This window comes from Alternaria novae-zelandiae (genome assembly GCF_023758075.1).
Source record: "Alternaria novae-zelandiae strain BMP 2774 chromosome Unknown scaffold_1, whole genome shotgun sequence".
Lineage (NCBI taxonomy): Eukaryota > Fungi > Ascomycota > Dothideomycetes > Pleosporales > Pleosporaceae > Alternaria > Alternaria novae-zelandiae.
In genome coordinates this window covers 2,474,606-2,498,517 of record NW_026056961.1, presented here as the reverse complement: position 1 = coordinate 2,498,517, position 23,912 = coordinate 2,474,606, and the positions used below count along the sequence as shown (strand labels likewise).

The following is a 23,912-nucleotide window of genomic DNA, read 5'->3' as shown; positions in this document are numbered from 1 at the left end:
GTGAAACGCAGTCGGGGCACCTTCTGAAGCAACCCCACCAAGCTCATCGGTCACGACGTCATCGAGTCGACCAGACCTGTAACTCTTTCTCGGACTGCGTTGTGCTCGTAACCTTGTGTTGACGAGTTCAGTACCGTATTACGACCGACTGCTATCTTGACCAAACCCTCGGCGCCGTATTCGCAATCTTCACAACCCAGCGATGACGCTGATGAAGCTATTCAGAGGTATGACGTACTTCCCGCCCTAAAATCAGGGTCCAGCCGCGCTGCGCTATGACCGCATCCAGCCTCGCCCGACCACTCCGATTCCAAGACCCCTAGCACCAACGGCCATCGTAACTCGCTCTTGCATGGAACAAGCCACACCAAGGCCGTTTTGACAAGATAGAAAGCTGTTAGGGCACGTCATGCGCCACGACTCATGTGCCAGGGCACAAGCTTGTCCGGGTCCCTGCATGACGTGAGATAGACGATCGCAGCCAGATGCAGGGCGCTGGGCACGGTAGAACTTGATTTCAGGGACTTGGAGGGAATGAGATTGCGTGGACTGGGTTTGGGTTCTTTTGGAGGCTGTGGTATAAGATGGGGGTTATAGCACGACTTTATGTATTCACATCACTACACTATTCAATCTACCATAAGCTATCGATTCTAAGAGCTCCCAACTCTACAGCACAACCCTATCTCTACTTCAACCGAACCAAACCTATCAACGCAACTTTCAGCAATCATGCCTCTTGCCCGCCGCGCCGCTCCTCGCACCACTACACGTGCTCGCCCGTCCCTGAAGACCCGCCTGCTGGGTGGACGCAAGACACGCACCACCAAGCGCGCACCCGCGACTACCGTCACCACTACCACGACTACCAGGACCACTCGCACAACTGGTGGTCGCCACGGTCACGCTACTACTGCAGCCCCAGTCCACCACCACAAGCGCCATGCTACCATGGGTGACAAGGTCAGCGGAATGATGATGAAGTTGAGGGGTTCTTTGACTCGCAGGCCAGGTCTCAAGGTAAGCAGTCGCTGGTCTTGATGAGATGTACTTGACTAACGGTATGTAGGCTGCTGGCACTCGCCGCATGCACGGTACTGACGGTCGCAACGCCCGCCGTGTCCACTAAGCTTCTCTGACGAAAGCTACGAGAGAATTCCCTTTATTGTTAGCATGACGATGAGTGTACGATAGGCATGGAGATACCCGATGTTCGAGCGTTTAGCAATTAATGAATCTCATAAAGTTCCAACTTCATTACTTTCAGTTCAATCCATGAGTTGAACGCTGTATATTTCGATCGTGATGAACAGCTATATGTGACTACTCAATGAGCTCAGCCTTTCTCGGGTCATCTCTGCTTAGTCCCCCTCCCACCGGCTCGCATGTCCCCACTAAGCGTCCATATGCAGTATCCACAAGATGTTGTATGAACGCATGATGTACGAACACGCTGTCAACTGCATCCGTCCATCTCGAGTCCTTCAATCCTCTTCAGGCGCACGGTAGCCGTCAGGGCCTCGGAGAATCTTCTCACGGAGGTCCGGTCGACCGAGCCAGGATATGTACCAGGTAGGTTGACCATGCTTGATGCGGCACTTTGTGTCCCAGCGACCTCCAACAGACTGGTTGTGTTTCTCGTACTCGTCATCCAAGTTATCTCCGCGAGGCTTGCTACGATCCATGCAGTCTAGACACATTCCGTTGAAGTATCCGAGCGTGTTGGACATCGCCTTGAGGACGGTGCTCTCCCAGTCGATGCTACGGCAGCGATTGCACTTCGCAGTGTACGCGTAATCGAAAGCCTTAAGGCGACGTACGACCTGGGCGATACTGGAGTAGTTGAGGACATCGTCGACTGGCCAAGCATCGCACTTGGTGAGGGCTAGCTGGTAACGACCGATAGTGGCATCCCAGCAGGAGCACAGCGAAGTTTCGGAACGAAGGATTCTGCCGACGCGCGAATAGAGTGACTTGTGAAGAGAGTTACGGAGGCCTCCGCGGGCGTGGTTTAGAGGACCTGTTAATCAATATTGGCATTAGGAGTTCTCTGGTACGTGCGTGTAGATGGTTAGAAAAGACAGGAAGAGACTTACCGACAAACATGCGCTCGTTAATGTGGAGGTGCTTGGGACCCTTGAAACCCTTCGGCGGACGCTCCTTGACGTGTCCAACATGCTCATAAGCGAGGTACTTGGTGACGCGCGCATAGCCGACAGCATGGTCGAAGATATAGCAAGGGTATGCGAGGGCTCGAGCAGTTGGGACAGTCAGGTCGATCTTGGCCATGTTCTTCTCGTACCACTTGTTGAACCAAGGCCCCAAAGTCTCTTTGATGTTGCCTTCTTGACGGGTATCCCACAACGATATCGCATGCCAGACTCCCACGAGCGAGACCTTGAAGAGACCTAACTCTTCCAGTCGCTGTTCGGGAAGCTCATGGAGATGGGCGAGCCAGATGAGGGTACCCTCCTTGTTCTCACCGTCGTAGTCGGATTTGGCGTCACCACCGAATGTAAGCTCTGTCTTGTCCTTGCTAGCTTCGAGGAGAGCCTTCAGGTAAGGTGACTTGGTGCAGGTATCTAGACTGACGAGCAGGTCTGTGACGTGTTTGACGCCATCGTCATCAACCGAGCCGATGATGGTGATACACAGGTCAGACTGTACCAAACGTCAGCTAGACATCGCATGTAGGTACCTAGGTACAGGTGGCTCACCAAGCCAGCTTCGGTCGTGAGCACAATGTCCTGGTCTTGGACCAAAGACACCGCCGGTCCTTTGCGAGCAGTGAGTCCTGGCATCGTGGGCGATTTGACGAGGCGACGATTGTATCTGACAGAGTGAAAATTGGAACGTGTGTAAACACCGTAGATAGAAAGAGCAACGCTTGGCGTTGCCGCTAACAACACGCTCTCATGTGACTGGCTACAACAAAGGGCAGCAAAGCCCACACCACCGAGCACAGTTGACTAGAAGCTCCGATGAACCTTGTTCTTCCGAATTTACGACTGGCTATTAAGTGCGCTGAAGGCATCCGCTATGTTTGACACTGGTACAAGCATGACTTGAACGCCGCAAATATCTGTAGGGACTTTACCTTATTGCGTAGAACTCGAGGACGGGCTTGTATAGTGAAGTCACAGATAGAGTAAATTGATGACTTGATGAGATAGTAGATGAAATATTTGAGGAGACCTTTGACATTGCGATTGTAGAAGGAAAAGATAAGACATAGAGGCTTGCACTTCGTATCGACTTGATAGGCCTGTGCCTCACGGCCATGTTCGAGTAGAATGGCGAGAGGCGGCCAATGAAGCAAGACGCCGTGTATCGTACCATGTAATGTCAAGATATACTAGATCCATTCCGGAAAGACGCCTATTGTGTAGTACTCTGGAGCCAATCCAACTGGGCAAAGGACGGTCCATTGCTGGCGCTCAGGTGTTTTCGCAGTCTTCTCGAGTAGTATCACATCAGAGATGTTATCTCATAAATACGCTGCGCGTAGGGTGTATGATTTATCTTGGTATTGATGAAACTGATGATGAAGCCGACGAGGAGCAAGTCCAGCCAGGCCATGCCCCACTAGCGCAATGATGCAAACCATGCAAACATCATCACCACCGAATCCACTGATCTCATCCACCCATCTCCAAATCCACCGAATTGGGATTCCACCACAACACAATGCCTCCTCCACGGCTTTCCCCAGCGCTACTTCGCGCGCGACCGCAAGCGAATTACCAATGTCTCCGCCGCATCGCACCCTTCCGCCGCGCATCAACCACACCACCGCAAAGCGACATAAAGCCCGTCGTACCCTGGAAAACACCAACCAGCGTCTGGTCACCCGAGAACCTCATACCCCCGCCCAAAGATGGCGAGATACTGCTTGAGCGCCGGCCAAACCGCGCATTACCACCGTATGTCCACCTTAGCACAACACCCATCTTCAGCCCACTGACCCTCCATCTACACTCCGTCGTCGCAACAACCCACTGACATATGCTCACAGGGTGCCACCCCTAATATCCCCGCAAATCCTCAAAACCATGCCCCTCTTCATCCTCGCCATGACCGCCTGCCTCTTCGCCTTCTTCAACTACCAAAAGCAAGAATCCTCCGTCGTAACCGCAACCCTCTACGCGCTGCGCACAAACCCGCTCGTGCGCGAGCAGCTCGGCGACGAAATCTACTTTGCGAGTAAATACCCTTGGATCAAGGGTGAGATCAACCAGTTGCATGGGCGCATTGAGATCAGCTTTTGGGTCAAGGGGACGAAGAGGGCGGGAGAGGTTAGGCTGACGTGCAGGAGGAGGGGAAGGGGTGGGCTGTATTATACCAAGGAGTATAGTTTGACGTTGGAGGATGGGACGAGGTTGGAACTTTATGATCCACAGGGGAATGCTATTGATCCGTTCCAGGCGATTGCTGTGGAGGAGTAGAGGGAGAGGTGGATTGTGGGGATGCCGTGGCTGCTGTGGAGAGAGGAGCAACTCTGATGTCCGGAGTGTGTGGATTATTGGGAAGTGCTGGGTGCGAAGACTAACAGCTCGACACGTTCCGGCTGTCGGCAAGCACTTTCGCAAAGCACCAAGTCAGGGAAGACCAGCGGACCCTCCCGCTGTGTACCATATGTAAATATATATGCGCATCACATATCACTGAGATGCAATGAGAACCAAGTCATTGAATAGCAATACTGAATATTGCTAAGAGAGGAGTATATGCTAGTAAGAACACCAGAAAAGAAAGTACCGCTTCCAGCGAAGGACAGCTCGCTCAACAGATGAGAAGATCCTCTGGAGCGACAATGATAGTAGTCTCAATGTGCCAAACGCCAATGCCGTGTGTAGCAGTATGCTGATGTAACAACTTAAGAAAAAGAAGAAAAAGAAAGTGGTATCATAGTAATCGTACTCCATCTCCGCCAACCGCTCCCTTCACCTCACCCGCACCCGTCCAAACCCATCTAGAACTTCTCGTAATCCGCCTCGGGCCTCCTAACACTAGGATGATGGGCCAGATTCGGCTTAACAAGATGAGCAAACTGCGGGTTGACATTCAACGGATAGCTAATCTCAGGCATGCGCGCAGTCTCCTCCTCCTGTTCCTCGCGCTGGCGCTGCCAGAACTTCTTCCGTGCGGGCTCGCCCGACGTGGTGCGTGAGTAGATGGAGCTGGAGGGGCGGTGCGAGAAGAAGCTGGGTTTAGCTGGTGACTGGCTGTGGTAGGAAGGGAGGAAGGACTGGCGGGCGTTGCGGAAGGCGCGGAGGGGGCTGAAGTCGAATTGCGAGAGGCGGTTTGGATCTTCCTTGGTGGGAGAGGGGACTTGAGGGGAGCCGCAGTCGACGGGTGGGGTGCCTGTGCGCATGGGGGGTGGGCTGTTGTTGAAGTTGCTGCGCGAGGAGGTGCTGCCTGTGTGGTGCGTGGTGATGGTGAAGGCTTTGTGCTTGGGGTCGTATTGGGATTGCGTCTCGGCGTCCTCGTGGAGTGTCATGGCTCCTCGGGAGCGGACCATGCGGGCGGTGATTCGCCGAGACTTGTCGCGGAAGACGAAGCTCGCGACGATGTTGAAGAAGCCGATGACGATGGCTAGGATGCCAGAGGCAACGAGTAGGCGCCAGAAAGGGAGAGTAAGCGACTCTTGGCTTGTGGCTTCCTTGTTCATGTTACCGAGCATGTTGAGCCCGACTATCATCATCGCGCAACCCAGGGTGACGAAGCCATGCGAGGGGCTCAGGAGTGGCCAGTTGCGGGCGTAGAAGTTGCGGAATAGCGAGCATTCTGAGACGATGAAGAAGAGTCCGGCAATTGCGGTGATCACATGGCTTGTGGCATCGAAGAAGAAGAACTGCATATGTGAGCTTTTGCGAGTCTCAAGAGTAGATTTCTAGACGTACCTTGGAGATGATAAAGGTCTTCACCAGCATGACCACGCTGCTGGCGACCACGGAAGCGAGAGCAATGATGTTCAGACCGCGCAAAACGTTGAGGATGATGTAGCCTGGACCAGCCAGGTGTTCGGCTGAAAGAAGCGCCATTTCGTTCGTGTAGAGAAAGTCGTAGGATACTGAATCGTCCAAGTTCGCAGAGAGATACAATTGGTCTGTCCAGCAGTCGCGTCGAGCGTAGGGGTAAAGAAGGGAGAGAGAGCGTATAAATTGAACAAGTTAAGTTTACGAAGATAAAGGTAGAAGGGAGTGTCCCACGCCGTCAAGGCAGCACGCCTTCAACAATAGTAACAATAGCGAACAATAGAGACGTGAAGACTGAAGTAAAATGGAGAAGCAAGAACCCAAGGTGAAGGAGGAGGGGAGCCTCAGGACATAATTCGCCGCTAGCCTGACCTGCCCATAGTCGCGAACCTTACAATAGAATCCAATATCGACCATCGCGCTGGGAAGGCTCGTCGCCTCACCTTCGAGTGGCCCAAACGACTCCAGCGACCGTAGTCGCGCCCGTACTACCGGCCCATGTGAAACGCTCCCCGCTAGACTCGGCGGGAACGGCACTGCGAGAGGGCGGCCCAGTCAATCATCTCGCAGCGAGCAGACTCGGCTGCGAAATTGTTGCAAGGCATTGTACAGGGTCAACGTGGGGTTTTGGCATCCAGCCGATGAGGCGCGGTTTGGTCGAGGTGTGGCAGTCGCGTAATGATTGGTGTTGACGCCTTGAAACGCGCTCGCGTAGCCGCAAGGGCCGTGTTTCAGAGCTAGAAACATCCGCACGCCATGGGCTGCACCACCGCGGGCGGCAAGACATAAGCGGGCCTTCAATCGTTGGTAGCCCGTCCGTCCAATGTGAGGCGCCACAGTCTGGGAGTCGTTGTTTTGGGGTGCTCGCAGTGGAGATGGAAGGCGCGAGACTGGCGGGTACATAGGGCGCCAAGCGAGGGTCTGTCAGCAACGGAAGTTTGTTCGAAGTGCGCTCCACATGCTCGTCCTTGATCAAACCATGATCGGCTCGTAGAGTCTTGCAAAGGGCCGGAGACATGATGTTTAGTCACCACAGCGGATGTATGCGTCACACATGCCCAATCGATGAGTAAAGAAAGATCATCATATTGCAGTCCAAGAACGATAGGGTATAATGCGGTAAAAGATCATACAGTGCGCCGAGAACCGATGGTTCAGTTGATAGTGAGCTCTCCCCCAAACACTTTGCCCACTCGATATGCCTGCCGCGACCGGGGCAGTCGACCATTAACCTATCAAGATTGTCAGTTCACTGCTCTATTACCCTAAACACCGGGTGTAGTTACTTACCATTGTGACATTCCGAAAAACCAGCTCGTTGCCGTCACTGAAAGGGCGAGTATTGGTCGGAAGATGGAAGACCTGTAACAAAGACTGGTTCTCATCGCGATCGTTCGGAGCAGAGTTGCGATCCGCCATCGATCTCTCCGTTGTGTGATGAGTCTTCCATGCACCATCGCTTTCATCATGAATATCCTCCCGCCCGTATTTTCGCACGTGTGCCAAACGCCAGTTCGCTCCAAAAAATTGCTTCCGTGATGGCCTGGCCTTGATCTCTTCAATCTTTGCAGCCTTCTCTTCCGAGGTCATGGTCTCAATTGAGGGCGCTATGTCGGGCGAATATGCACTCCGGAAGTTCGTTCCGCGTTGGGCTTCGAGATTGTCGACAGGCGCCCTTGTCAGACGTGAGACAGTAGCACGCTCGAATGGGTTGAACCCTGGTTCAGCATCTGTAGTAACCTCCTCCGTCATTGGTGCCGGTAGGGAATCGTGAGTTATAGCATTCCGGCGGCTTGGTGCACTCTTGATAGCTCTGGTAATTCTTCTCTTGGTCTGAGTTGGTTGTTCATCCTGGATTTCCTCGTGCTGCATGACATTTTCCGCTACAGCACGCTGTGGTGTACTCTTCCTGACCTCCCCGTGACCGTCCTGGGGTCCCAGTACTGAAGGCAAAGGAAGATACTCGTGGTACTCTTCCTCGCATTTCGCCCTATTGGCTGTGCTAGTGAAGTTGTACACAACCCGTTCATATGGCCGTCCTGAAGGCTTCACGCCGTAGAACTCAGGTTGATGGGAGAGAACTGACTTAAGACTCTTCTCCCAGGCGCCTTGGCCTTTTTTCAAGTAGGAGAATCTCAAAGCCAGCCAGTCGATTATCTCCAACGCGGTCATACCTGTGCCTTGTGCACACACCAAGGCTATCCTAGCTAGATCGCGGTTTGTGTGACGCTTCGTTGGTATAGACGGACCTGAGTGTGCTTCGGTTGGGCGTTCAGAGATATTGGAATCTCTTTCAACCGTCTCATTCAACTTTGAAACCGCTGACTCTTGTTCCTCGGCCGCTGCAGGGGCAGCTCGATCCGGCAAACCATTGGTAGAAGGATGCGTAGGCGAGATGTGCGTACCCACTTCGGTAGGTTCAGGAACAGTGGATGCCGGATTCCGAGATTCGTCTTCTCCTAGCAGATCTGAACTATGTGTTGAGCCGGAACGAAGAACATGCGGACCGGACGTTCCTGCTAAGTCGTCGAGATCTGACGTCTCAGCGGGTTGGACAGAGCGCTCTCGCGGCTCATTGACCTGTGGTACTGAGGCGCTGTTGGCCGATGAACTTTCCGGTTTTATCTCGTTGGGTCTTGACATAGTCTTCTGGCCAAGAGTCTCAGCAATCGACGTTACTTCTATCGGCGCACTCTGCTCAAGTGAGGTTTCTAGTGACATGATCAAGGCATCTGGAGCTGGGGTGTCTGCGGAGGATAAGCCATGCAGAGCATTATCACGAACCTTCCCTATATCCGGCAGGATCTTTGCCCGATCTGGGTCGAACCAGGACAAGGGGCTGGTCTTGGCCGTTGTTGAACCAGACTTGTCCTCTGACATGGGCGGAACATGTGTTGAGGAAACAATTTGCACTTCATGATTACCTAATCTTGCAGCTGATGGATGACTGATCGAATTTGCCGAGCTCGTTGGTGGGAGTGACGCATGACGACGAGCGGTGTCGACATCCGGAGTCTCCGGTATCTCTTGTTGGCCCATTTCTGCAATACGTGATTTTGTGCGACAGCCGGGACTATACATCGATCAGACTTGTCTGGAATAAAACATGCACGCACGTACCACTGAGCATCTTTCTCTCCGGCCATGACTAATGCGGTCTGTTTTCGACATCCCGAGCAAAGAGCTGTGAAGGGGACCTGGTTTTGGGTGTGGCTTGGATCATCGAGGGCCAATGCATCCTCATCATCTTGCGTAAAGGTGTTTTGTTGGGAGACACGGGCGTTAGGGAATTTTTCTGATAAATGCTCGGGTATAGAACTGTCAAACTGGCTCGACCGTTGTGATGGTGTGTTCGGAATCTCTGTGCGCTCGAGCAGCTTTGGTTCAAGTGGCTGAGATGGGCCCAAAACATCCTTGGGTTTATTGAGATTGACAGACGTGGCAGCACTCGGAGTGGTTAGGGCGATCTCAGGCTCCACATGCTTTTCAGGAACGACCTCTGGGACACGATCTGGTGGCACGGCATTTGGAACTCGGTGGGCGAATCTCGGTTTCAACAATTCTCTCACGACAGAGTGACTAGCGGGGGCCGGTGCCGAGGACACGCTGGAAGGTTTACGTGTTCCGATATCACTCAAGCATGCTGAGCATCGCCACTGTAGCCTGTCTTCTTTAGCCTTTATTTATCATGAAGGTGTGAGCACCTTACGAATTAGTGCCCGGGACGAGCGGAGGCTTTCGACAGCTATCATGGTATGACCTAGAGCATCCCGAGCATGCGACTATCGGGTTATAGCTCGTGGCACTGGATTCATCACAGATGAGACAGGTAGCTTTAGGAAATGAACCGGACTTCGAGGGCTTTCTTGATTGAGATACATGGCGCCTTCCTGAGATATCGCGGGCGTTCCGGTTTACATGTGGTTGAGGAGCAGTTGGTGCTGGGAACGATTTGGAGACCGGTATTATACCCGCGTTCCGGTTACTTTGCGCAGTAGAGGTGGCTACAACGTGTTCATTGAAGCTATGGTACTCGTTAGTATAGCTAAGTATTCCTCAACATCCTCCATACCTGTGTGTGATTGCGCTAGGGTCAGTCGAAAGACCTGCCTTTCGAATCGTTGAGTTGGGCTTGCCGGATGTTGTACGTTGACGCTTCAGTGGAGGCGGTGATATCACACTCTTTCGGCGCGGTTGTGCGTGACTTTGGCTCAAGGTGGGAGGCTTCTCTGAGGCTTCCTTATCGACAAGGCCAGGCCGATCATGGTGTGGTAGCTTGAGACGAGGTTCAGAAGGCGCCTGTTGTTCGCTCTCATGATGTTCCATTTGGAATGTTGGACGGAGGTAGAAGCTAGTACCTGCAATAGCACATGTATGTTAGCCTGTACTTTTAGGTTATCATCGAGAGAGTCAAGTGACAATGAACGAGGTGGATCCGTTCTGTTCAGTTTGTTTGTTGCATGGCAGCATTTCGCTGCACTGGAGGCTTCCGCTTTGTTTCTTCAACGGGCAAGCACGCGCAAACAGTGAAGGCCGCGACATACAAGGCCACGCAGCAGGCGCAAAGGCAAACCATCTCAGTGTTCTCAGCGATCTAACCTTTTACCAATGGTCATCATGGGAGAAAGGATCCGTGTCAGGTGTCAGTACATGGGTACTTACTGTCTGTATGGTTCAATCCGCTGACCCGACTCGGAATAGAAAGGGCTTAGTCCGGAGAGACGCGTCTAGGACAAGGTGCCGCTTCCGCGCGACATACGGGAGATGACGATGTGAGAACAGCCTGCGAGCGGCCATACGGAGTTTTTGATTTCTCATGCGTATGGGTGAGAGAAGGATGCGAGGCGGCAGGTAAAAGTGAGAGTGCGCCGTTGTTGTGTCGTCCGGTGTTGAGGACGGAAAGAATCAAGGGCTCCAGGGCTGTGCGTTGAGCGTGGAGCGCGCTATCACGTGCCGATGATCCGGTGGGGCAGGCGCATCTGGCCTCTACGTGCACTTGCATGTGCTTGCGGTACAGATTCACCAAAGTTACAGCAGCGCTATGAATTTTCTCAAATCAGCGGTCGCATCTGCGATATCGCAAGGCCCGGCCTTTGGTTACACATTTGGGGATCGGGTCGATTTGAACGACTCCATCTGGACACTGCACAACGGCACAAAGCGAGTATGGCCCGGAGGTCTGCCTGTGCGCGAACACTTGCTAACATACGCCTGCTAGGAAGACGGCTCCAAATGTAGCATCTTCTCCTTCGACATAACCGCCAACAAGTCGCGACTGCCCCTCGCTCGCAATGCGCTCCGCAAACTACGCACCCTGCGTCATCCAGGAGTCGTGAAGGTCTTGGACACGGTAGAGACGGAGACGTATATCTACATCGCGACCGAACGACTAAGCCCACTCAGCTGGCATGTTAAGAGGAAGAGTCTGACAGAGGAGACCACGAAATGGGGGCTACACAACATCGCGAAGACGCTCAAGTTCGTGAATGCCGATGCTGCGTCGATACACGGCTGCATCCGCCCGGCGTCCATATTCTTCAGCGAAAGCGGGGAGTGGAAACTTGGCGGCTTCGATGCGCTGAGCTCTGTGAAAGAGGACGATTCAATAATACCGACGTATGGCGGTCTCATACCAGATGCGGGACGGTACATGGCTCCTGAAGTTTCGAAAGGAGGGTGGGAGGTCGTCAAACAGAACCCGACGCACGCCGTAGATGCATACAACTATGGAATCCTCATCTTCGAGGTCTTCAACGGCAGCTACAACAGCAGCGACCAGCTAGGGCAAATGAAGAGCATTCCACCAACCATGCACCAATCATACAAACGCCTCCTCAACCCAAACCCAAAGTCGCGTATGAGCGTGGGCCAGTTTTTGGATCAGGGAAAGCGGATCGGAGGCTTCTTCCAAACACCATTGATTCAAGTGACGGACGACATTGAGAATCTGGGATTGAAAGCCGAGGACGAGCGGAATGAGCTACTTGGGTAGGTGATTCCAGATTCCATTCCTAACCAGTATGCTGACCGATCATAGGAAGCTCGATGCGGTCGCGGACGACTTCCCAGCGGATTTCTTCAAGATGAAGGTACTTCCTGAACTACTGAAGTCTGTCGAGTTTGGAGGGGGAGGTGCCAAGGTATTCAGTACTGTCATGCAAATAGGACAGAAGCTTTCCGACGACGAGTACGAAACTCAAATCACACCGGTTGTTGTACGGCTTTTTGCAAACCCAGATCGAGGGATAAGGGTCTGCTTATTGGACAACCTGCCGCTCATGATCGACCATCTACCTCAGAAGCTTGTGAACGATAAGATCTTTCCTCAGATGGTAAGCGCCACTTCAATTCCTTGAACGAAATACTAACATCACCAGGTAACTGGCTTCTCGGACATCGCACCGGTAGTGAGAGAACAGACAGTGAAAGCCATTCTCACCGTGGTACCCAAGTTATCGGACAGAACAGTGAATGGCGAGCTTCTTCGCCATCTAGCAAAGACTGCAAACGATGAACAACCCGGTATTCGGACCAACACTACAATCTGTCTAGGAAAGATTGCGCGGAACTTGGGAGCTAGCGTACGTCTTGATACATTCGACGTACAACAGACACTAACATATTGACAGAGCCGAGCCAAAGTCCTCGCAGCAGCTTTCTCTCGCTCGCTACGTGACCCGTTCGTGCACGCTCGAAACGCTGCGCTGCTTGCACTGGCCGCAACAGCTGATCTCTTCACGGAAGATGACTGTGCGACCAAACTCCTTCCTATCATGTGTCCTTCATTGGTAGACAAGGAGAAGCTCATTCGCGACCAAGCACAGAAGAGTGTTGACATCTACATTGCACGGATCCGCAAGTTCGCGGCCACAATGCCGGATACCGTGCTACCATCACCAGGTCTCGCCGCTGGCGGGGGACCTACCCCACGGATTGGGACACCTGCAAACGATACCTCGTGGGCCGGCTGGGCCATTTCAAGCTTCACAAACAAGTTAGCATCTACAAGCGGCGAGATGCAGGCCAACTCTGTAACCAATGGAGCAGCGGATCAAAGATCATCCTCTGTACCACCAGCTGCCACAACAACCAGCAAACCACCAGTTCCCGTAGCATCAAAACCCGGAATGACTCTCCATAGCGCAAAGAGTACCGCCTCAATTCCTACCATCAAATCACCAGATCCCGCAGCGGCGTTTGATGACGAGGCAGAAGACTTCAACAATGACTGGGGCGGCTTCGCTGACGAAGAGGACAAACCACAAGACGAGGAGGACCCGTGGGGTACACCAGCCGTGTCGAAGCCAGCATCCACGACGTCATATGATGACAAGGGCGAGCCAGACTTCGCGGGATGGTTGGCAGCTCAATCGAACGCAAAGAAGCCCACGAAGAACGCTCTTCCAAAGGGTCTCACTAAATCAGCTACACCAGCAGCAAAGGCCGCTAGACCGGCAGTAGGAAGCAGGTCGAGCACGACAGGAACGACAAGAAAAGTCATCGTACCGCCCAAGAAAGAAGTCAAGAAAGAAGAGCCGAAGGCGGATGAAGAAGAGGAAGGCTGGGGTGATGCCTGGGATTGATAAGGTATCTCGCAAATGATGTCGATTGTTCAGCATAGCGACGGCGTCTTTGAGATGGGCTGCACCTGATAGATCTCATTGCAAGATCGTATGACTAGTTTTAGATATTACAATCTTAGGGATACATAATGTTACAAATGACGGCGTCTGTTGAACTCTATGCTTTCTTCTCTTCCTTTTCCCGCTTGCCGAATGTGTAGGCTAGACCGCAGCCTGCTACGTTGATCGCGCAGAGAGCGAGTGAGCCTCCTCTTACTATGCCGCGAGCGCTGAGCTTGTTCTTGATGCCCTGTTTTTGGTTAGATTTTGCCACTCTCAATGTAGTCCAATGAAAGAATTCTTCGACGTGAAGGAATAGTTCAAACATACCTGACTTCTCCGCATAGCAAGCAATGCATACAACCCACTCCATGCAGCCGTGATACCGGCAGCATCTGTCTTGTAGTTGCTCAAGTTCAGGTAGGAGGAGAAGAGCAAGACGGGTGTAAACGTCATGGGGAAGAACTGGAATGGACGAGCATGTTGGGCTGTGATTAGGGTGGCGAGGAGTGTTGGCGGTACGGAGTTCTCTGTACAAAGATGATCGAGTTAGTGACCTTGACTCGACATTTGTACAAGACAATGTGAGGCACGTGCGACGAGGTGAATCAGGAAGTGATGTGATACACGTACCTCCCCAATTCCTCAGCGATTGCAGCATGGAGGCCTTTGGTTGTTCGGGCATTGTGGAGGTCGTGTGTACTGTAGAAGTGCGTAAAAGAATTGACTGATGAGTGAATACGTCCAGTGCTCAGGAACAAATGCGCGCAGAAGGGTACATGGATTGAGATTGGGTGAAGACCATGACGTTGGTCCGGCAAGTGGACCGCCCGCCCGTGCCAACCCAGCACATGGAAACTGGCCTCCGGGACTCGCGAACTTCGACAGACAACAGATAACGCCTTAACGACTAATACAACCACAACCCCGTCACGGGACGATATTTGATTCACGCACACCCATCGCCATCACCGCCGCATTATCACCAGCCGTCCACACTTGCGCATCGGCCTCCCACCCCCACCGCTGCCTGCCCCGGCAGCACAATCTCCCACCACAACACACCGATACCCCATAAACCACCTCTCGCACACCACACAATGTCGGGCAAAACCTCCGGCTCGGACGCCAAATCGCGAGACCACCACGACGGCAGCGCCGGCCGAGCCTTCACGGTCGAGCAAAAAGCCGCCGTAATACGCATCAAATCATGCGCGCCAACCGCTTACTACAAGATCCTCGGCCTGGAAGAAGTAAAAGCCAGCTGTTCAGACTCGGACATCAAAAAAGCGTACCGCAAGCTCTCCCTGCTCACGCATCCGGACAAGAACGGGTACGACGGTGCGGACGATGCGTTCAAGCTGGTCAGCAAGGCGTTCCAGGTGTTGAGTGATCCGGATAAGAAGAAGAAGTACGATCAGTTTGGCGGGGATCCAGATGCGCGGTTTGATCCGAGGGCGCATGCGAGTGCGAATGGAGGGGGTGGTGCGAGTCCGTTTGGGAATGGGTTTGCGAGAAGAGGGGGTGGGTTTGAGGAGGAGATGACGCCTGAAGAGTTGTTTAGACAGTTCTTTGGGGGTGCGTTTGGGGGGCCTTTTGGTACGTGTTCCTCTGTCCAGAAACCTCGGTCTTGAGGTCGCGGTCTATACTACACAACAAGAAGACGACAACAAACTAACACACCACAGGCGGCATGGACACAGGCCCAGGATTCGTCTTCAACCTCGGCGGCGGCCCCGGTGTTCGCGTGCACCAATTCGGCGGCGGCCGTCCCCGCAGACGCCCCGGCACCGCCGTCCCCCCCGGCAGCGAAGGCCAACAAAACCTCTCCTCCGCCTTCGCCAACCTGCTCCCCCTACTCTTCCTCTTCGTCCTCCCCCTCCTCTCCTCCCTCTTCTCCGGCTCAACCTCCACCTCCGCAAGCCCCAACCTCGTCTTCGAAACACCGCGCTCTCCCAACACACTCAAGCGCGTGTCCACGCGGATAAAGATAGATTACTACGTCGACCCCAAGGAAGTGCATGATTACACGCCGAAGAAATGGCGCAAGCTGGATGATATAGCTGAGAACCAATATGTGCATATCACGAATACGCGGTGTCAGAATGAGAGGGTTAGGCAGCGGAGGGCGATGGAAGAGGCGCAGGGGTGGTTTAGTGTTGATCAGGAGGCTATGAACAAGGCGCGGAATATGGAGTTGAAGAATTGTAATAAGCTGAGGAAGTTGGGTGTGGATGTTTACTAGGTCAGGAGGTGGTTGGGATGAACGCGTTCTGTTTTTGACGAGGGATAAACTTTGTCGTACGTTTGGCTGTACGTATCTTGATGTTGGAGGGTGGGAGGAGAGGTTCTTAGAGGGAGTTGTTCCGGGGATATAATTAACTCTCAGATGGACGCATGGCGCATAGAGGCGTACGGTAGCGTCGACTGCGCGTTCAGGCGCAGGATTCCCTTCTTGAGCGAAGTTACTCTATTCCCGTTCGCGTTCATATATACATCTATCCATACTCATCAAGATCCTGTCTATACCCCAATCCAAGTCAACTAATCATACATATATACAAATCTATCCTACAACCCACATCTCTCCTCCATCTTTCGTCCCTAAAAACCCCAAAACCTTGCTATCCTCATCTTAACCCCCTCCCAACTATTCAACTTGGGCCTAACATCCAAATAAAAATTCAACGCCTTCCCCACCTTGCCCTCATCCCTCCCCGCATAAAAGTCAATCACATACTCAACCTTCGTCCCACACCGATCCACGACCCAATCATGCCGATCAAACGGCGGCTGGTACCCCATCAGACTCTTCCACCGCGCCCGCGGCGTCAAACTCGTGCTCAACCCAGAGAAACTCGCCAATTTAGGTCCTCCGCATTTCTCGCTCCCGCGCCCGCTTTCCCAGCTCTTGATCTCGTGCCACGCGCGTTCGTTGACGGCGTTGTGGATGGGCACTATGGTGCGCATGTCTGGGGCGGACGGGTCGTACGACTTGCGGCGCATGGCGTCGAAGAACATTTGCTCGGATGGGTAGATCCAGTTTCCGGTTTTCTTGTCTGAGCCCGTGTCGCGCTCGTTGTTTGCCGGTCGTGCATTGGGTGCGGGTTGTGCTGCGATTTGGTCGGGGAGCGCGCGTGGTATTGTGCTTACTTCGCGGTCGGTGCCGAGGCGTATTTGCGAGAGGATGCTTGTGCTGCTTGGGGGTGGGGAGGTGGTGCTTTGGTCGAGCGTGGAGGAGTCGCAGGATTGCTGGACGGCGGATTGGGAGGGTGCTGGCGCGGCGGCGGCTGCGGGTGTTGGGATGGGTGTGCTATGGGGATTTGGTGGTGTGGTGCCGTTTTGGGCGCGGGCTTGGGCGAGCCATGCTTCGCGCGTCTTGTGGTCGACGGGGCAGGCGGCTGCTGGGTCGTCTTGCGAGGACATGGTGGTCGAGATGTGTGAGGTTGGTTTTGTCGGGTTCCGAGAAACTCGGGATGGTGACGGAAGCCATCGAGAAATGTTGGGCACGGGCCTTTGCGGGAATCAGGTGCGTCTGATTGGCTGGCTTTCAACTACCGCACTCCACCGCTTTGGACAGCGTCAAGGTGCATGTCTCTCTACCACCGGAGAATACTCTGTGGTGGACGGCCAATTTCCAAGATTGAGCCTGTCTAAACTGTCATTGCGCAAACATTTCCGTTGTCTCGAGTCACTGTCCTGGATCCGCGCTTTCTAGACCGCATCCAACTAGACCCTGCATATAAACATTAAACCCCACCAAGCCCCCTTGACTTTCACCGCTACCCTCAGTGTTTTGCTTCTTTTCCTCCCTTTCTTCTCCTATAGCAAACGTCAAAATGTCCGACATCCACCGTGCCAGCACCACCGCCCCGGTCAACATCGCGGTTATCAAATACTGGGGAAAGCGCGACCCCAAGCTCAACCTCCCCACCAACTCCTCCCTCAGCGTCACCCTCGCGCAGTCCGACCTCCGCACCCACACCACCGCGTCGTGCTCGTCTGCCTACCCGAAAGAAGACACTCTTCTCCTCAACGGCCAATCGCAGGATGTTTCTGGTGCTAGGACACAAGCGTGCTTCAGGGAGCTGAGGGCACTGAGGAAGCAACTTGAGGAGAAGGACTCTAGCCTCGCTAAACTCGCCGACCTGCCTCTGCGCATCGTATCTGAGAACAACTTCCCCACCGCTGCTGGACTGGCTAGTTCGGCTGCCGGCTTCGCTGCTCTTGTCCGCGCAATTGCAAACCTCTACGAGCTCCCGTCTTCGCCAACCGACCTCTCCCGTATCGCGAGGCAAGGCTCTGGCTCCGCGTGCCGCTCGCTTTTCGGTGGATATGTAGGCTGGGAACAAGGCTCCGCTTCGGACGGCAGTGATAGTGTTGCTTTCCAGGTTGCGCCTGCGAGCCACTGGCCCAACATGCGCGCTGTTATCCTGGTTGTTAGCGCAGCCAAGAAGGGTGTGTCAAGTACCAGTGGCATGCAAATCACTGTTGCTACATCTAGCCTCTTCCAGTCGAGAGCCACAGAGACGGTCCCAAAGCGCATGAAGGAGATGCAGAAGGCGATCCAGGACAAGGACTTCGAGGCTTTTGGCAAGCTTACCATGATGGACAGCAACTCTTTCCACGCTACTTGCCTCGACACTTTCCCTCCAATCTTCTACCTCAACGACGTTTCTCGTGCGGCTATCAAGGTCGTCGAGAGCATCAACGCTGCGGCGGGTAAGATCATCGCTGCGTACACTTTCGATGCAGGCCCAAATGCTGTTGTGTACTACCTTGAGGAGAACGAGAAGGAGGTTGCCGGTCTGTTCAAGCAGATCCTGAACGAGAAGGACGGATGGCAAGGTGAGAGAGGACAGGCTGTTCAGGCCAACGCCGACGCGCTCGAGAAGGTCAAATTTGACGCCGGTCCCGCTATCACATTCTTGGAGGAGGGTGTTAGCAGAGTCATCTTGACAGGTGTTGGTGAAGGTCCAGTCAAGACTGAAGAGAGTTTGATTGATGAGAAGGGCGAACCCATCAACAGCGCATAAAGCGTATGGCTAGCTTGATTGCAGAATTTTGTGTAGATACCCGTACAGAATGTCAGATACTCTCCAGCCAGAAGCGACGCAGAAGAAGGTTTGGCCGCCCGTAATTTAGCAAGCCCCTTTGTAGTCTTCGCTCCTGAGTGGCCTCTCCAATGCAAGTTTTCCGATGCGCAACTTTGACTTGCCAGAACAAGAGCTCTTCTCCACATCCGTCGCATGCTCATGGTAACTCCAAAGGTCCAATTGATAGACGCCCGGCTTCACGGTATGGCCTTTGACCCGCTCGCTACCTACCCTCTCAAAGAAACGTAGTAAGAAATCATGCGGTAGTTGATCCCTCAAATTCTTGTACCCAGCCCATTCCACGTAATGTCGGTCCACGAAGAGGTCCAGGAGTGGGTCCGATGGTGGAAGATTCTCAAAGGCGTATATGATCGATTTGTAGCCCAACTCCACTGGAGGACCAGCGTCAGAGTCCTGGACTATCTGCCGATTCATAGCTGTCCGTAATACAGGCACTGCAAACCGGTCGGCGAACACATACAACTTGATTTGGCACATGTCTAAGGGCGTGGTCGATCGGTCCATGATCCGAGAGTAGTCGGCCCAACTAACGGGAACCTGTTGGGTGTACATCCACTCCAGGAATAGGTTGAAGACACCTGGCTCAATGTCGTCCAGACTTACGACTCCGTCCTTGGCTTCCGTCCAGGTACCACTGAGTGCCTTGCGGAAGTAGTCGGAGTGGTGTGTCAAGAATGCCTTCTGAACATGGTATGCCTTGCGTTCGGGGCCAACTTCGACGACGACATGGACTGGTATGCCTCCTTGTGCCGCAACACTGACAGTATGTAAGCTAAGCCGTGCATGTCAATAGGGAAGATGTACCTGTGCAGTGGCGGGGCAACCTTGTGCTTGGAATAGGTTCTGGCACTCATGGGATCGGCCTGTACAGGGATGTGACGAGACATGAGTGGTGGCGAAGATAAGAACGCTGGCGGTGAAGATGTGAATGCTAACAGTTGTCGTAACTCTTCGGGTGTCAGGACGCCGATGTCATCAATGTCGCTACTGTCGGTAAAGTCCAGCGGATCCGAAGATGCAGCTGCAGCCCGAATGCCGTTGGAAGCGTTCGGGAACATGCAAGCGGCGTCGAAGCAGAGACGTAAAGTGACAGTCAGTGATGTGGCATGACACGAGGTGAGAGAAAGTTTCTATAGCGCGCCTTCTCAGTGAGCCGAGCCGGGTCCTGGGAAGCGCCTGGAGGAAGGAGCGAGCGACCAACGCAGAAATGACACACGAGAGAGTGAGGAAATGTCGAACATTGATTAGATATGACTTGACTTAACACAAAAGCCACTGCAAAGCATACGATGGAGAGCCAAAAGACATAGTTGACAAAACACACATTTCGAAAACGACAGAAATTTGCAATGAAATGCACCATGGTATAAGATCCCCCCAAATGTACAATGCAACGCTGAAAACAAGCAAAACCAAACATTACAGAGATAATCCACGCATTATCTAATCCAGAACGACGGCAAGAATAATTATGACCAAAACAATGGCGAGGATGAGCAGCAGGATACACGCCTTACTCCTCGCGCTCTTCTGGTAGTTGCTGGCCTGCTTTAGATTCACATGTGCACCTCGCGACGCGTCATGCGTGACCTCGACGTTCTCCTCGATGATGTCGAGTTGAGCACCCTGCTCATGCACCATATGCGCAACATCACGGAACAGCTCGTTGAGTTCCCCAACCGACTGCTCGATGTTGCGGATCTCGGATTCACGCTCGATGATCATCGATTCCTGGAAGTCGACCTCATCCTGGTTTGCCAAGCGCAGCTGCTCCTGCTCTTGTTGTTGCCCAAAGTCTCCTCCCCGCTCTTCGCTTGGCGATGATACGTCTTGCAGGGCTGTGCGTGCCGCCTGTGCCGACTGCTTCTCTTTCTCTAGCGCTTGCTTCTGGAGGTGTTGGAACTCAGTGAGTGTTGCTTTGAATTCGCGTTGGAGCTTCGATTGCGTGAACTTCTGCGAGGGCTGTGGTCTGTTAGCTACCGGCTTCCATCTCAAGAACAAGGTATCCATACCCCGACATCAGGCCAGGTGGTGATCTTCTTTAATCCCTCTCCAAGCTCTTTGAACTTCTCCGATGTCTCTTCGACGGTGGTCTTCACGCGCTCGCGCACACGGGCGGTCTCGTGCTTGGTCCCTAGCTTGCCCGTCTCTTGCGACAGGCGGGCGACGTTGCGGGTCAGGGCGAAGAGGTCGTCGGAAAGCTTGTCAGCGAAGTCGCGGAACTCTGGGTCATCGGCGTATGACGGATCGTCGTCCCTTCGCCATGTCGTGGGTTGCGATTCGAGGGCGCTGGAGCGTTGGAACGACATGGTGCCGGATAAGAGAAGCGGTATTCGAAGAGCTTCTACAAGAGTGTCTGGACGATGTCTGAAGCTATGCGATCGTGTGTGGGGTTGTTGCAGCCTAGTACCCAAGTCCAATCGTGGCTACCTGGAGGTTGGTGCTCGGTGGTTCCTGCGGCGATGACGAAGGACCGCGGCTAGGGCACATGGCTCAAGGCACAAGCGGATCCCTTAGGTAAGCGTGCAGCTGTCGGCGACCAAGTGGTAGCTGCGCCGATCAACAATGTTTGTTTGACAAAGTCGGGCAGCTTTCACTGCTGCAGTACACCAGACTGCCGCACAAGCGCGTTCGAATTACTCTTGGCGCGACGCCATCCTTCTGCTTCTTTGCTATGATATAGCCCGTTACTCACTCATACGCTCTCTCCGTCCGAACTGTCGCAAACATGGCGCTCGCACCGCTGGGAACGCAAGTGCGCCCATACAGAGACTACCTGACGCCAGCTCTGCACCGAAGATTCAACAAGGCCAGTCGGTGCACGCTGTTGCTATGCTATGCGATCGCGTGTTGGATGGGAGAATGGGATAACAGTGAGAGTCTCTGAATGAAATCCAGACACACCTACTAACAGAAGCAGTGCTGTGGCTGTGGTTTCCTCTAGGCCTCACTGGCATTCGGACCCTGCTCATCTTCCTCTCCGCCCTTTCCATCTACGTCCTTCGCGTCGCCCAGTGGCATGTTGGCCGCCGCCAAACAGAGACCCGAGTCGAGACGTTCACAAGATACTTCTTCCGTCCTGCGACGCTGATCACGCTTGTCGCATACGCTTTCTCCGCGATGCTGTTTGTCGAAACTTATATCTGGTCGCGGGGCACCCAAGCCAGGCTCAACTTCATCGAGGCCGGCCGCATGCACGAGCGATTCCGGCTGAACGAGAGGCCGCTCTACCTGCGCTATCTCTTCTACCTGCTATCAGCAGCACAATCTGGAGTACATTTGTGGAGGGACTACGACAAGATTGAGTTGCAGGCAATGAAGCCCAAGAAGGAGCGGGGTGACGCGACCACTTCCACACCAGCACGACGGGGCCCCAAGCCCAGGCATGTCCTTACGAGATCGCTCAAGGGCATTGCAACACAGTCGACCTTCTTGGCCTCGGTCATTGCAGCTGCCGGTTTCTGTCTTTACTACCTCGGAACCCGCAACCTGATCTGGAGCTACTACTACAGCTTCAGTCGGTACCTCTGGAGCTTGTCCAAGACTTCTACGCCCACAGGACTTGCCCCGTTCCTGCCTCTGTGCTTCATGTTCGTCACAGAAGGAACGCTTCTCGTTGTGCTCTGGGAGTTTGTCAACAAGACCTTCGATGTGTACCTCGCACAGGAGCCCTTGAAGAACGATGTGCCCATCACGAACGACTCTACCGACCCTAATGGATCCCTTTTGAATGGACTCAAGTCGAAGAAGGATACTGTCAAGGTAAGACGAAGTGATACTATTACTACGTTCACTGCTAACTAATTCAGGCCATTGCTTTCTGGGAGCTAGCCCTCATCACCGACGCCTTTCCCGAGCGGCGCAAGACTATCTACAGCGAGGTGGATCGTAAAAAGGCACCGACACATCAGCAAGTTACGGATATGTGTCTGGGACAGCTCAAGTGGCTTATCGAGCGCGTCAGTGCTGGTCTCGATCCAGCCTACCAGCCCAGCGACGCATCAGGTCAAGACAAGCCAACCGGGCCTATCAATCTGGTTCCTCGTATTGCACAACCGCTGAAGGACGACAAGCCGATTGCTGCTGCGCCACCACAACCAAATACCAGGTGGGAACATGTCGAAGCAGCAACCGCCAGTATTGCAAAGTCGCATAGCGCTCCAGGGAACGCACAACAAGCATATAGTCGGGAGGCCATCAACAAAGGAATGAAGAAGGCCCAAGAAGGTGCCAGGGAAGCTGAGTCGTTCTTCACGACTTATTACAACAAGCTTGTTTCTTCCCCGGTCGGCTTACTGTTCCAACATTCCTTCCAACGGACGTCGAACATTGTCGTTCTCGGTGCACCTTACTCTCAACTTTCTCAAGTTTGCAATGCCGCGACTGCACTAGCAAATCTTGCGGTATTTTCTCTTGCCGAAGACAGCTTAGGACGCTTTCACCAAGGAATCCCGAGCATAGTGCGTATATTTACTATCGCACTGAAGAAGATCGATGAGTACATGGACACAGCTCCGATCCATTGGAGTGACAAGGAGACGAATGGCAAGCCAGAAGCGCAGAGGAGGAAGGTGCCTGAAGTAGATGAAGCCAGAGAATGTCTCAGACAAGGTCTTGAGAAGGTCCTTGGCAGCTTCAACGAATACCTGAGCGGTATGGGTCTCAGCAGGCTGGAGATTATGGAGGCAAAGAAGGTGGTGGGTGTCAAGAAGGCACCAGAGATGATTCAGGCGGGGGCGAAATAGTAGATGTCAAAACTTTCGCAGCCAGATCTCGTAGAACCATTTGAATGAACCAGTCATAGACACCTTCGCAAGTCCTGTCAATCGCGGTGCTACCCAGACTCCTCCATCGTCCAAGACCATCGCATAATCAGTTTACGACAGTCCCAAACCGACCGTCCCCCATCGGCCTCCCCGTCGCCCATCGCATTACGCCAAGCCCACCTCCCCTTCCTAAGATCGTCTACATCAGCTCTGCCAACCAGCAAATCAAAGCCTTGAACCCATCATCGCCCCCAACGAGGAAGATGCCAGATGCCAGACAACCGATCCAGATTGCTACATCATGCAGCTGTCATTGGTCCTGTCAGACATGACCTCGCTGTTTCAAACGAACGTCGGTTCCAGGGGTAAACACGATGGGCGCGCTAGCGCCCCACATAGCTCAACTCGCCGGGTTGCGCGTCCGATGGA

General features: G+C 53.5%; 12 protein-coding genes across 12 annotated transcripts; 5 read left to right on the top strand and 7 right to left on the bottom strand.

Moving 5' to 3' along the window:
* Positions 1-1,484: 1,484 nt before the first annotated feature.
* Positions 1,485-2,801, bottom strand: J4E88_000815 (uncharacterized protein; the record flags this gene model as incomplete). The annotated part of the gene is made up of 3 exons (XM_049394489.1): positions 1,485-2,020; positions 2,097-2,661; positions 2,718-2,801. 3 exons carry the CDS (start codon positions 2,799-2,801, stop codon positions 1,485-1,487), a joined length of 1,185 nt encoding a protein of 394 aa, XP_049260318.1.
* Positions 2,802-3,687: 886 nt separating this feature from the next.
* On the top strand, positions 3,688-4,445 carry J4E88_000814 (uncharacterized protein; the record flags this gene model as incomplete). The annotated part of the gene is made up of 2 exons (XM_049394488.1): positions 3,688-3,923; positions 4,016-4,445. The coding sequence occupies 2 exons, from the start codon at positions 3,688-3,690 to the stop codon at positions 4,443-4,445; spliced, it is 666 nt and encodes a 221-aa protein (XP_049260317.1).
* A 527-nt stretch (positions 4,446-4,972) lies between these two features.
* Positions 4,973-6,044, bottom strand: J4E88_000813 (uncharacterized protein; the record flags this gene model as incomplete). Its single annotated transcript, XM_049394487.1, has 2 exons — positions 4,973-5,854; positions 5,904-6,044. 2 exons carry the CDS (start codon positions 6,042-6,044, stop codon positions 4,973-4,975), a joined length of 1,023 nt encoding a protein of 340 aa, XP_049260316.1.
* A 1,088-nt stretch (positions 6,045-7,132) lies between these two features.
* Positions 7,133-8,858, bottom strand: J4E88_000812 (uncharacterized protein; the record flags this gene model as incomplete). The annotated part of the gene is made up of 2 exons (XM_049394486.1): positions 7,133-7,210; positions 7,269-8,858. The coding sequence occupies 2 exons, from the start codon at positions 8,856-8,858 to the stop codon at positions 7,133-7,135; spliced, it is 1,668 nt and encodes a 555-aa protein (XP_049260315.1).
* Positions 8,859-11,019: 2,161 nt separating this feature from the next.
* J4E88_000811 (uncharacterized protein) lies at positions 11,020-13,561 on the top strand (the record flags this gene model as incomplete). Its single annotated transcript, XM_049394485.1, has 5 exons — positions 11,020-11,142; positions 11,197-11,966; positions 12,016-12,310; positions 12,356-12,559; positions 12,608-13,561. 5 exons carry the CDS (start codon positions 11,020-11,022, stop codon positions 13,559-13,561), a joined length of 2,346 nt encoding a protein of 781 aa, XP_049260314.1.
* Positions 13,562-13,718: 157 nt separating this feature from the next.
* Positions 13,719-14,285, bottom strand: J4E88_000810 (uncharacterized protein; the record flags this gene model as incomplete). Its single annotated transcript, XM_049394484.1, has 3 exons — positions 13,719-13,850; positions 13,931-14,130; positions 14,234-14,285. The coding sequence occupies 3 exons, from the start codon at positions 14,283-14,285 to the stop codon at positions 13,719-13,721; spliced, it is 384 nt and encodes a 127-aa protein (XP_049260313.1).
* A 415-nt stretch (positions 14,286-14,700) lies between these two features.
* Positions 14,701-15,845, top strand: J4E88_000809 (uncharacterized protein; the record flags this gene model as incomplete). The annotated part of the gene is made up of 2 exons (XM_049394483.1): positions 14,701-15,199; positions 15,289-15,845. The coding sequence occupies 2 exons, from the start codon at positions 14,701-14,703 to the stop codon at positions 15,843-15,845; spliced, it is 1,056 nt and encodes a 351-aa protein (XP_049260312.1).
* Positions 15,846-16,204: 359 nt separating this feature from the next.
* J4E88_000808 (uncharacterized protein) lies at positions 16,205-17,026 on the bottom strand (the record flags this gene model as incomplete). Its single annotated transcript, XM_049394482.1, has 1 exon — positions 16,205-17,026. The coding sequence occupies one exon, from the start codon at positions 17,024-17,026 to the stop codon at positions 16,205-16,207; it is 822 nt and encodes a 273-aa protein (XP_049260311.1).
* Positions 17,027-17,439: 413 nt separating this feature from the next.
* On the top strand, positions 17,440-18,636 carry J4E88_000807 (uncharacterized protein; the record flags this gene model as incomplete). Its single annotated transcript, XM_049394481.1, has 1 exon — positions 17,440-18,636. One exon carries the CDS (start codon positions 17,440-17,442, stop codon positions 18,634-18,636), a length of 1,197 nt encoding a protein of 398 aa, XP_049260310.1.
* A 105-nt stretch (positions 18,637-18,741) lies between these two features.
* On the bottom strand, positions 18,742-19,775 carry J4E88_000806 (uncharacterized protein; the record flags this gene model as incomplete). The annotated part of the gene is made up of 2 exons (XM_049394480.1): positions 18,742-19,474; positions 19,522-19,775. 2 exons carry the CDS (start codon positions 19,773-19,775, stop codon positions 18,742-18,744), a joined length of 987 nt encoding a protein of 328 aa, XP_049260309.1.
* A 385-nt stretch (positions 19,776-20,160) lies between these two features.
* On the bottom strand, positions 20,161-21,026 carry J4E88_000805 (uncharacterized protein; the record flags this gene model as incomplete). Its single annotated transcript, XM_049394479.1, has 2 exons — positions 20,161-20,679; positions 20,730-21,026. 2 exons carry the CDS (start codon positions 21,024-21,026, stop codon positions 20,161-20,163), a joined length of 816 nt encoding a protein of 271 aa, XP_049260308.1.
* Positions 21,027-21,445: 419 nt separating this feature from the next.
* J4E88_000804 (uncharacterized protein) lies at positions 21,446-23,462 on the top strand (the record flags this gene model as incomplete). The annotated part of the gene is made up of 3 exons (XM_049394478.1): positions 21,446-21,590; positions 21,638-22,479; positions 22,527-23,462. 3 exons carry the CDS (start codon positions 21,446-21,448, stop codon positions 23,460-23,462), a joined length of 1,923 nt encoding a protein of 640 aa, XP_049260307.1.
* Positions 23,463-23,912: the final 450 nt, after the last annotated feature.